Source organism: Peromyscus maniculatus, chromosome 8 (genome assembly GCF_049852395.1).
Source record: "Peromyscus maniculatus bairdii isolate BWxNUB_F1_BW_parent chromosome 8, HU_Pman_BW_mat_3.1, whole genome shotgun sequence".
Taxonomy (NCBI): Eukaryota; Metazoa; Chordata; class Mammalia; order Rodentia; family Cricetidae; genus Peromyscus; species Peromyscus maniculatus.
This window is the reverse complement of record NC_134859.1, coordinates 17139976-17152229: the sequence shown is the minus strand read 5'-3', so window position 1 is coordinate 17152229 and position 12254 is coordinate 17139976. Positions and strand designations below refer to the sequence as shown.

Below are 12254 nucleotides of genomic sequence, written 5' to 3'. Positions count from 1 at the left end.
AGCACACAAGGCATCATCTTGTGATCCTCCCAACAACTCTGCATATTGAGTGTGGCTGGTTGTAGTGCAGGAAGGCTCAGAGCACTGAGAGGACTCGCCAGGTCACATCCACAGCAGCAGACCCACAGGCACAAACACACAGTGCATGTGAGGATGCAGAGGCACAAGTTCAAACCTGAGCCTTGTCTCAAGAGTAGAGAGGCCATGAGGACAGAAGCTTTCTTTGTCTATATATTATATATTTCCCTTCAGTGTCTTCAGCTCCTACTTAAGGGCAAATGTGTGGGTTTTGCTGGTGTTGGGTTTTTTTTTTCTTCTTTTTTTTTCTCTGTTGAGAGAGATGGATGAGATTGAACAAAGAACCTTCTCTGGGACTAAGGCCAACTCGGAACTAAAGCAGATTCCAGCCTGGAGTGGCTGGTGTGCTCATGGGGAGGAACCAGCTATTGTTGTCTGTGTGCCCTTCCCACCCGGAAGCCAGGGTGAGGAGTAGCTCAGGAGGCCTGCCATGGCCCACCCAGGCTCACTTGCTGTCCAGGTTCCTGTCTTTACCTTATCCTCTAAGGTCAGAGCCAAGGCTTTCTCGGGTGGCTGCCCACTTGTTTCTGAGAGATGGGGCAGAGCACAGTTCAGCTGGTAAGAAATGCAGTCTCAGGTCTGTAGAGCTACTGAAATGCTACCTGCATCCTGGGGGCAGCTGTTGGGGAGGGATGGGGGGGGGAAACCACGCTTTCTGCATATCAGCCTCAGGGCCTTCCACACACTCTCTCCCCGAGCACCTGGCAAAAATGTCTGAACCTTGGGCTCTCCTCTCAGCACAGGAATCTCTCACTAGACATTTTGTCAGCATATCTAGGAAAGGGAACTGAACTCTAGGATCTTGCTAGTCACTAACTCAGTAAACGTCTATTAACCCCTCACCATAAGCAAGACACACAAGGGACCATGAAGGCGTGAGCAGCATGGCCTCTGTCTTGCCCTCTCCCCACAAAGTAAACCAGTACTGTGTGGTGGTAACTAGGGCCTGGAGTGGCTGCCTCTCCGAGGGAGACTGCTAACAAAGGAAAGGTGGAGATGGGGGAGGGATTCCCGTGGTTGAAATGTCTTCTCCCAATCTCTGCTTAAATTGGTCATTGATGAAACAGTATTAAGAGGTAGGATGTGGGCAGGCAAGACAGCTCAGCGGGTAAAGGCACTTGCTGGGCACACCTGTTGACATGAGTGTGCTCCCTGGAACCCATGGAAAGGTGGAAGGAGAGATGTGACTCAACTGCCCAAAGCTGTCCTCTGACCCACACAGCGTTCCCTACCCCCATCCTGTGTACACCTGCGCTGGGTTGTCATCTGTCAACTTGACACACGCTAGAGTCATTTTAGAAGAGGGAAGCCTCAGTTGAGAAAAATGCTCCCTCCAGGTTGGCCCGTGGGCCAGCCTGTGCTGCATTTTCTTGATTGATTTTTGATGTGGGAGCTGGCAGGTGGTTCTGGGTGCAGTAAGATGGAAGGTTGAGCAAGCCATGAGGGGCAAACTAGTAAACCCCACTCGTCCATGGTCTCTGTGGCAGTTCCTACCTCCAGGTGTGGAACTAAGGAACTTAGTGGAAACTAAGGCAGCTCTCTCGTCTTCCCACCGTGTTAGGATATAGTATTCAAGCCCTTGACAGGGTTACCAGATGTAGACACCATGTTCTTAGAATTCCAGATAGTAAGCCAAATGAACTTGCTGTTTATGATTTCTCTAGTCTGTACCATTTCGTGATAGCAGCAGAGAACAAACATAGGGGGCTTCAGGAAATGGTGTAGGGATGAGGGGTCATTTCATTTAAGCCCTGAAGGATGCAAAGTCAGCTCTGGGTGGAGTTGAAGTCAGGAATGGGTCGGTGGAGACAGGCAGGGGCAAGGCCTGCACCACCAAGAGAACTTGCCTTAGAGGAATGGAGAGAGGCCCCTGAAGACTGGTTGGAGCTGTGATCAAGAAGAAATAAGGGAGTTTATGGTGGAGGCCCAGGCTAGACCTTGAAAGGCAGAAGGACATGGGAAGACATGGAGATTTTATCTCCAGGCAGTGGGCATCTGTTCCTGCTGTACAATGGCAAGCCAGAGCTGTGATCCACTCCAGCTGCCGGAAGCTGGTGGCATAGGCAGTGATCTCAGAGATGGGGAGGGACTTTCCTTTTGCAGGCAGTTGCTGTCAACAACAGCCGGACCTGGACTAAGAAAGCTAGTGAAAATGGGGGCTGCCGATGCTCCTGGCTCAGGTGCGTTGGTGAATACTTCACCATCACCTCAACCCAGAGATGCACAAGCTGGTGGGCAGGGGCTCCCTAATACGGTCATGTCACTTGGTCAGTCATAGGCAGGCAGGTTAGGGACAGAAACCCAGGCTTACCCAGAGCCATATCCACAGTGATCCCAGACTTTGGGGTTTTGCCCAGGTTTGTCCAACTCCCACACCCAACTCCATACTTCCATCCTACTGTGCCTAGGTCCATCTTCACCGAAATCTTGCACTCACAGGGCAAAGAGGAGAGAACAAGAACTTGGATTTCCTTAAAGGCAGTATCATTGATCTGCCACCCCGGGGTCACAAGCCTACATTCTGGCACCTCCTACCTCTTTCTTATATTTTCCTCCAAAACCCGAAAACATTCAGAAAACTAAAGCCTCAGAATACAACCCTTCTGGGGTTTGTGTACAGTTTGCCAACACAGACTCACACCCTCCGCTGCCCTGTGCATCCCTATGCTGTGGAATCTTGATCTGGATAGAGGAGTGTGTATGTGGAAAGATGGGGAAAGGAGAGAGAGAGAGAAACACTAGCTGGCCCTGCATAGCAACACTTGGCAGCCTAGAGTCTCAGTGCTCTCTGTCACCATGACAACTGTGGTGGGCTGACAGGGATGGAGGACCAGAGTATCCACAATGAGAAAACCAACCTGGGCAGGGGGCATCTGAGGGCTCTCACCAGCAGCAGTAGCTCTGCCACTCACCCATGCCCTCACCCAGCACAGAGGCAGGGACTCTAAGTGGAGGGATAACATCAGGAGTGACATCAGTGCCGCTGGTGTGACAAAGGTTAACAGGCTGGACATGCAGCCTGTAGCAAGCCTTCATTCACTATCCATATGGAGAGCAAAGGATATTGATGCTCAGTGTGGGCATGAGGAAAGCCAAGGAGGATTCTTGTTACCCCCTTATGCGTAGTGACTGCATCTCTGTGAAATCGCATCACACTGGGCAAGGCTAGGCTGTGATGGATGTGGATGTGGTCTATTCCTAATTCAGTGCATGTGCATGAATGCTTCACTTTCTTCCTTGGTGCATGTGCATGAATGTTCCACTTTCTTCCTTGGTGCATGAGCATGCCTGCTTACTTTCTTCCTCTTCCCATGCTCCCCATTCTCCCTGATATCCACCCCAGGGCCCCTTCCCTCATATCCCTTATCACCCTTAGGGAAGGGTGCTGAGTCTGACTTACTAAGGCCTCTTATGAGACTAAGTCGAAGCCCACATGTGTCCTTTGCACTTAGAGAAAGAACGTCATGATTGGAACTTTGAGGAACTTGCACATGGGGCACAGGGTATGGCCTACTCTGAAGGTGCTTTGCTGTAATCCAGGTCCAAACACTCTAGCTGCTGCTTCCAGGCTGTACTGTGTCACATCTGTTCAAGAGCAGCTGTTCTGGCTGTTGTACAGATCAAAAGCCTTGTGCCTGCTCCAAAGCCCTAGTACTCTAAAAATAGCAAACTCTTTCTTTCATGAATATATACAAAATCAAGAATAGAAATTTCCAAAAGGAATTTATTTTGACCCTGCTGACATTGCAGTGCAGAAGGAAAAATTGATTTGAAAAATTCACAAGGGCATAGTACAAAAGTCTCCCCTAGCTGTGTGGATTTCAGAATTATTTTTGTGATATCATATAGACTATGGAGAGTATAAAAAATATGACATGTGTGAGATGCTTGGCTATGAAGTTTTACAGGAAAAAAAAATCAAAACTTTTCTCCTCCGTGGGATTTTATTTGAATTAAAAAAAATGTCTGTGACTTATATATTCTCTCTCTTCCTTCCCCTTTCCTCTCTCCCCTCTCTTCCTCTTTCTTCACCTAAGTACCAGCACCCAGCCATGTACTTAGCTAGGTGGCTATCCTTTCTTGGGACCTAGGTGATGTTGGTAAATTGAGCCATGTCTTAACAATCTAGGGTAACCTGACTCCCACTGTCTTAGGGTTGCTATTGCTGTGAAGAGACATCATGACCACAGCAACTCGTATAAAGAAAACATTTAATTGAGGTGGCTCACTTACAGTTTCAGAGATTCAGTCCATTATCATCATGAAGGGGAGCATGGCAGCGTGCAGGCAGACGTGGTGCTGGAGCTGAGAGTCCTACATCTTACAGGCAACAGGAAGTCAACTGACACTCTGGGCAGTATCCTGAGCATAGGAAACCTCAAAGCTTGCCCCCCAGTGACACACTTCCTCCAACCAGGCCATGCCCACTCCAACAAAGCCACACTTCCTAATAGTGCCACTCCCTATGAGATTATGGGATTATGGGGGGCCAATTGCATTTAAACTACCACACCCACATAGTCACTATCCTGTTATAAAGGTACATTTGTCAAGCCAAATGAAGTTTCAGGAGATGGTGTGCATCATCCCAGCATAACTTCCTGGTGACATTAATTCCCATGGGGATGAACTAACTTAGTAAAGCTTCTCCTTCTTAGGTTAGAAATTTAGAAAAAGGTGAAATAGGACCTGCAATCTGTGTGTCTGGTTGAAAGCCTGCTTTACAGACTGGCATGACCTAGTTTTGTGGGCACGTGGAATTAAGACAAATTGTGTTCCCTATGTGAATTTTTAGGGAAAAACCCTATTGACCATTATTGTATGCTTAATGGATAATTGAATATGCATATGATTAAAATCAGATGTATTGTGGGAGTAACATGAAAAATAGAAAATTGCATATATGACCTAATATAGCAATAAAAAAATCACCCTCAAATACCCTTAATAACCAAACTTCTCCACTTAAGGCCCATAAAAGAAAGCCCCCCCAAATCACTGAGGCTCTTGAGTACTCTCACTCACATGGCCTGCTGTTACTTTTATTAATAAAAATAATTTATTGAATTTCAGGAACTTGACACTTTAAAAAAATTCCAAATCTTTCACACAGATCAAAACAAAATCCAATTTTATTTCTTAATTAACTAGTTAATTATTTTGAGACAGGGTTTCTCTGTATAGCCTTGACTGTCCTGGAACTTGCTCTTGTAGACTAGGCTGGCTTCGAGCTCATAGAAACCTGCCTGTCTCTGTCTCCCAAGTGCTGGGATGAAAGGCATGTGCCACCTCTGCCTGGCCCAATTTTATTTTTTAACCTTGATTCGGTGGCAGTGATGGTCCTGAGGATCACAGGGAAAGCATGGGGGCCTGACACACGGGAATGGGAATCTAGGTTTCGCTGGATCCTAGCTGTGCACCGCCTGCCTTCCCACAGCACACTGAACGCTCTTTGCAGTGCCCTCTGAGGGTGGAGTCTTGCTGATGGTACAGGTGCTTGGCTGGGACTAATCCCTTCCCCAGAGCCAAATCTTTTGGTCACTGTAGTCAGGGCTGATGAAAGACAACTGATAATTAAGACCACTCCACTTTCCCCCCCAACTCCCATCCTGCCCCCGAGTGTCGCAGTCATTACATCTTCCTACCATTGATGACCAAAGGTGTTGCATCAGGTGACCCTCTCATATGAAGTGTGTCTCCATTCCACCAAATATGGAGTCATCAAGTCTTTGCTAGGTCCTACCTAAAATCATGTGTGCCACTTTACATCCTTAAATGTCTGGTCCCCTCTCTCCCTACTTCTTGGCCTTTATGGGTGACTTATTTCAGAACAAGTTCAGATGCCTTGTTGCCTTTGGTGGATTATGGGGACTCATTTCTAGTTCTGCCTGGTTCTTTTTTTCTCCTGTTTGGTATCACAGAGGTGTGGGAGAAGAGCTGGAAATAATCTCTTTAAAATGCTTGATCATACAGATATTTGTATGGCATCAGAGCTCTACTTCCTGATAGACGGCAAAGGCCAAAGCAAGCTCAAGCTTAGACCCCAGCATGTGTTCCCCAACTCACCACCCTCAGGCTCCATCTGCCTCTAGCCATTTTCCAGACACCTAATCAGAGGCTGTGCCGCACAAAACATGGATGTTTTGCCTTGGCTGCATCCTGGACTTGATGCTGATGCTCATTTTTAACTTCCTTGAGACAAGTTGTACTTTTCCAATTCTGTCACCATGGGCAGTCACAGTAAGACATCCCAGATGGCCAGTGGTGACACCCAATTGGACTAGAGAAAGATTAGCACTTAAAAATATCCAGAGAGGACTCCAGGCATGTCAAAACAGAATGTTCTCTAATCAGAGAGGCCCAGAATGACTAGATAAATCCCCAATTCTTGCCTTTCCAGATCCAGCGGTTCCGATCCTCAGAATACGAGGGAGGGAGAATACTGAGGGAAATTCTCAAATGATAATTTTTAAGGAGGCAATATGATCAGAAAGGCAGACAGCATATCCAGGATGGCAGATTCAAAGCTGGTGGCTTATGTGGAGATGTGTTTGAGTCTGTGGCAACTGTGGTAAGTGCTGGTCCACATCAGTGGAACCATAATCCAAACAGCTACAGGCTGAGAATAGGATTAAGGAGACTGCTTGGGCATGGGACAGGGCTGGATGACAGAAACAGCTCTGTGTATGACTAACAAGGAACAGGAGCTTCCTAGGGGAGCTTCAGTATACTGTGAAGTCAGTCTTGGAAACTGCCAATTAAGAGAAACCAGGACCCATGTGTCCGAAGCTCCTGTAACCTACAACTCCTGGGCATAGTCCACCGTCTGACCCACTCCCCAACGATTCCCAGTGGCTGAAAGATAATTAGGAAGTAAAACATCTCACAGTCCATTTGTCTCCAGTAAGACCTTCCTTCCTACTCTTGAGAATAGTATATCGCAGGAAGAAAGCACAGATACCTTACTTCATAACCCAGATATCCTTGGAATATATTTTGTTGTAATTTATCATTGAACATTTAAATGTATCTTAAAAATAGAAATGTTGACACATTACAATACTCAGTAGTTTACATGAGACATGGACCAAATAAAACACAACACATATAGTTCCTGAGCTATGGGATTATAACCCCAGAGGTCATAGGCTGTGATACCGGTCTCCAAAAGAACTGAGTGTTCAAAGACAAAGGAGACTTGTTTTGAGACTAGAGATGAGGCTCAGGGGTGGAACATGTGCTTAACACATGGGAGGTCCTGGGTTCAATCTCCAGGAGGAAGAGAGAACATGTAGATCGTAGGCTGATACCCCACCCCAGAAACACACACACACACACACACACACACACACACACACACACACACACACACACACACACACACACACACCAGAGGGCAGCAGAACTCGTAAGCAAGGCCAAAGACACTTGAGCTGCCAGCTCTTACAACTTACATAAGCCAGGAATGCTGGCCTGAGCACTCAGATGACTAAACACTTTGTCAGACTGGCTGGTTCGGTAGGGACCTAAGAGGACATCTCTAGTGTTTTAAAAATGTTATATTCCCAACCAGGGGATCTACTTATGTTAAAAAGAAATAAGTATAGTAAAAGAAATCTGAGTTAAAAGTTTTATTCATTCAACATCTCACATTACAAATATTTAAAAATTATATGCATACTGGTATAAATAGTCATTTGCAAACTATTTAATAACATTAATTTTCCACTAGCACTTCAACAAATGAACTCTTTTAAAAAAGGAACTGTGTTATATAACTTAAGAGTAGAACATACAAAAATAGGAACTTAACGTGAAAATGACTTTAATAAAAAAATGAATTACCCTTATTTAAAATGCTAGAATAAATACTACAACCTCCCCATACACAGTAAAAACTATATGGAAATTCAGCCAAGTAGTACAATTAACTGACGCACTTAAATAACGCTTCCTTCTGATAATATGAGCAATCACTGGGAAATCAGGGATTAGTAAAAACTAGACACCCACTTGCTAAAAGTTTCACTTTCAAAAAAATATAACAAAAATCTGATGAAATTATAAAAACTAATTATACTTTAAATTTTAAAAATATAAAAAATAAAACAGTTGAATACAATATTGTCCCAATTCTTACAATGCTATCAATCACAGTAGCTTTAAAATAAGATAATAAAATAAAGCAAATGACCAAAACCTCTTTTATTCCATTTTTAAAAATAATCTCAAATTTACATTAGTAGAAAGATTGATTTCTGATTCTTTTCTTTAGAAACACCAGCAAGAAAGAGGATTACTCTTAACAGTAGAAAATGACATTTTTAAATGTCTGCAATTAAAAACAAAGAATTACACTGCAAAGATCTTCCAAAGTGTGAGATAAGTATTGCACATAACTGGAGTGAGCTTGCCACAATTCATCACATTCAAGTTTTAAATCACCTTTTAACAGAAGATTCAACTCTTCAAAACAAAAGGGGTGAATTATCAAGTCTTTCCAACAGCACTCTCATAAATGCTAAGTTCATTCACTGCAAGTTTTAGTTTGCATTCTGCAGAGGTCTGTGTATGGAGAAGTATATATATTATACCAAAGCCAGGGGGCGGGGGTGGGGGGGAGTTCCTTTACATAGAAAATAATCAGAAACACTTTATTTTACATTGCAAAAATAACCATGTAATTACTCTGTAACTACATTGTAAATACATGGCTGGTGCCATGCTAGTGCGCTAGAACTACATGCTTGGTAAATTGAAGTGATACCCTAAAACCTGTAAACTAATTACATGTTAATTATGTTTGAGTTACATGGTAACTCCCAACTACAATCCCATGTAATCTGAAGGACATGTAATCATAAAGTTCAGAGTAATAGATAATCATTGTTTATGCCCTGTAAAGAAGTGGAACCAAATCATCTGTAAACACGCTTGTCACACAATCACAAGTAAATATTAGCAGAATAACAATTTCTTACATTAGTCATGCATACTAACATTACAAACCTGTCCTGTGGCAGGCGATTTTGTTTTATTATATAGAATTTAAAAGAGCAGACATCTTTGAATCAAACACATAACATCAATTAATTAAGATTAAAAATGGTTAAACATTCACTCAAAATGTCTGCATTTTATGAATAATTTAAAAAAACTTAGTAAGAAGCTGTAGACAATTTTGTTATTTTAAATTTCTACCCTATGCTTATGCATTTAATTTTTTCTTTAGGAACTACAGTGTTATCTTGTCATTTTCATGCGAATTTTTTTTCATTAATTCGTGACTTTACATAGACTATTTCTTAAATTATAGGTACACCAATAGCTGGTGCTGGGGAAGGATGTTTAAGCAACATGCTTTCTCTTCTCTGCAGACTCTAAAATAGCATTGCCAGTGCACAACATTCATAATTTAAAATGTATGCAGAGCACTGAAATGTATAAAAAGCAGAATATAAGAAAATAAAATTTATTAAAATTATTTATATTAAAAAATGAAGTATATGAAGATCTCTCAGTAATAAAAGTACAAAAAGCTACTCTTTGCAATATGAAAAATTGAGGTATTGCATAAAGAGATATCCCGTCAGTGAAAAGTGTGCCTAAAAATGTTCACTGTTGGAAAAACAAGATATACAAAAGTAGTGCATAACAAATATACATCATGTGCATGACAAAATAAGTTAGCTACAAAACACTGTACCGAAATTCAGCAGGTCATGTACAAAGGGAAAACTATTCAAAGCTAGTTCTCAAGCAGTGTTATTTCTTAACTCATCACGCCCATTTACTGGGTAGGAACGGCACAACAGCACACCCCAAGCCACCTACAAGCAGTAAAGGAAGAAAAAGAGGCAAATGAACATTCCAATTAGAATCATGTAGTTCAGGAGAAAAGAAAATACGTCCCTGACCAGCTACACAAGAGCACTCTCCATTGGCACGACTGCTTCACTGTTCTCTTAGCAGGGGAGTCTTGGACGGCGGCTCCCTCCTTCTGTTGGACTCTTAAAGACAGCAAGTGCCTCCATTTTGACCTTTGGAACTTAACAGGTATATGTAGTTCATTAAAGCCTGTGTTAAAAAAAAAAAAAAAAAGGGCTGCTTTTCCTACAGACAGCAGAGGGGTCACCAGCCAGGCGATGACACAGCACTGCGGGGCAAGTCTTTGGTTCTGAAGGATCCAAGATGGTACTGTTGGGCAGCACAGCTAGCAAGACTGCACTGAGGCTGCTGCTGGTAAATGCTTTGCACACTGATAGTCATCCTTTGAACTACGGTAGGGCATTTAATAAGAGAAAGTCAATGAAACAAAAAGTTACTTCCATGACCAGGGCTTCAAGAGACAATTTTAAATTTACCTCTGAAGCATACTGTTCAAAACATAAGAACATCTTTCAAAGCTAGGGTTGTATTTATAATAAAGCATGCATTACTTGATGAAGTTGGCACTTCAAACACTATGTCCCATGCTAAGTTCGGAAAGTGTATGGTATTGTACTTTATAGGAAGAGTAAGATAAACATACGGACTTTTGCACAGATTTACACAATTACTTAGTTCAACAGTGCAAAACACTTTGCAACTACTTGACTTTTTTTTTTTAACCTTCCCCCCCACGTTTTCTATGTTACAACTAAATTACAGGATTCCTAAGTAACTTCAAATGGAAAACAAAGCCAATGGGCAGCCAATTTGTATGCTGTTTTTATCTTCCAGTTTTGGCTACAAGTATAGTGTAACACAAAGTCAAAAACTTTATCCTTGAGGTATGTCTAGGTATGATGTTGTTTTCAATGTCAAAATGGAGAGCAGAGGCTGACAGCTGATGATGTAGTAAATTAGGCTATAGAGTTTCTATAGAGCAAAAAAAATTAAAATGTATACATTTGTTCTTCTTTTCCTACCATATCATTAATTCTAGCTTTGGTAGGTTTCCTGGGGCTGTGACTAGGAAGTCAGTTAAGTAAATAAATGCACTCCCCTCAGTAGTAAAGTCACCCAATTCTTACATTCAGAATTTTAAGAATTATTCCAAAGAAAACAAACTCAGCTCTGCCTGCTTTATTTTTTTCTAATGTGATGCATTTGAGGCATGATCAAACCATACTCCACCTCAAAGCCCTTCCAGTTACGCTGCTCAATCTTGCTCATCATTTGCTTGTTCTGACATACTCTTTCCTGTTAGTAACTGCTAACTTCCTCCGTTGCTGTTAAGAAGGAACAAGGATAGAAGAGATAAGGAAGAAAAGAAAGGAAAGGAAACGGCAAGAGCACTTCCCTGGGGGAGACTGTGTCAGAATAGACAATAGTGTTACTGTTGGTGGTTATCTCAATAAAGTATTCTTATATGTTATATCATTACCAGCAATTAAAAACTCAAAATATTGTCTCATTTCTCTGTTAATATTTCTCTCCTCTAAGAAAATGCTGCAGCAAGTTTGGATCCTCTTAGTCTCCAGCAAAACAAGAGAATGAAAACTTGCATGCAACATGATGGCAATGTGAAAAAGGAGTTTAAACATACTGTTTGTAGTGACACGAGAGTCTACAAAATACCTATGTTGTAGGTTGTTCTTTTCATTCTACTACTGTTAGTTACACACTGCTACACAGGCCATGCCAGCGTGAAGAGGCTGAGGAAGGGTCGGAATTAACAGAAGAGGGCACTTGGCCTGCACACGAGCTCTGGAGCCATTCATCCTTCAGTTCCAGCGGAATGAAATATGCCGAGGGCGGTCACCACCTTCCTTCACCAGGGGCTTGTGGAATTCCCTGCCAGCACGAGAGTGAATAGCAGCCCAGCAATATTCACAGTAATACTGCAGACAGGTAACGTTAGCACAGAAAAATGGAGCAAATTTCCCCCCGCAACGGGCCCCTTGACATTCATCACACAGCTGGTCATCCAAGACATATGGCTTAACCTCCACCTGCAATGGAGAGATAAGAGGAAGTTGGCATTTCAGACCATGTGCAAGCACGCTTTTATCCTGTGCCTCAACCCACCTGTGCCAAGGTATCAACAGGGAAGGGCAGCAATGACTTACTGAAATGAAGATCGTCCATTTTATCCTAAGATGTTTCTATCTATATTTACATGCTTGTCTTACTCAAATAAACTTTCAAACAAAAGAGCAAAAGAAGAATTTTATTAGAAATCATAAAGTAAA

At 42.6% G+C, this 12254-nt stretch overlaps 1 protein-coding gene across 4 annotated transcripts in view; it reads right to left on the bottom strand.

Moving 5' to 3' along the window:
* Positions 1-7694: 7694 nt before the first annotated feature.
* Cpeb4 (cytoplasmic polyadenylation element binding protein 4) overlaps positions 7695-12254 on the bottom strand; it is a 63510-nt gene continuing 58950 nt past the window's right edge. For all 4 annotated transcript variants that reach the window (XM_015997597.3, XM_006978862.4, XM_015997598.3 and 1 more), the window contains one exon: positions 7695-12014. In XM_015997597.3, the coding sequence (XP_015853083.1) occupies positions 11787-12014 (228 nt within the window). In that variant the 3' untranslated portion in view covers positions 7695-11786. The remainder of the gene's footprint in view (positions 12015-12254) is intronic.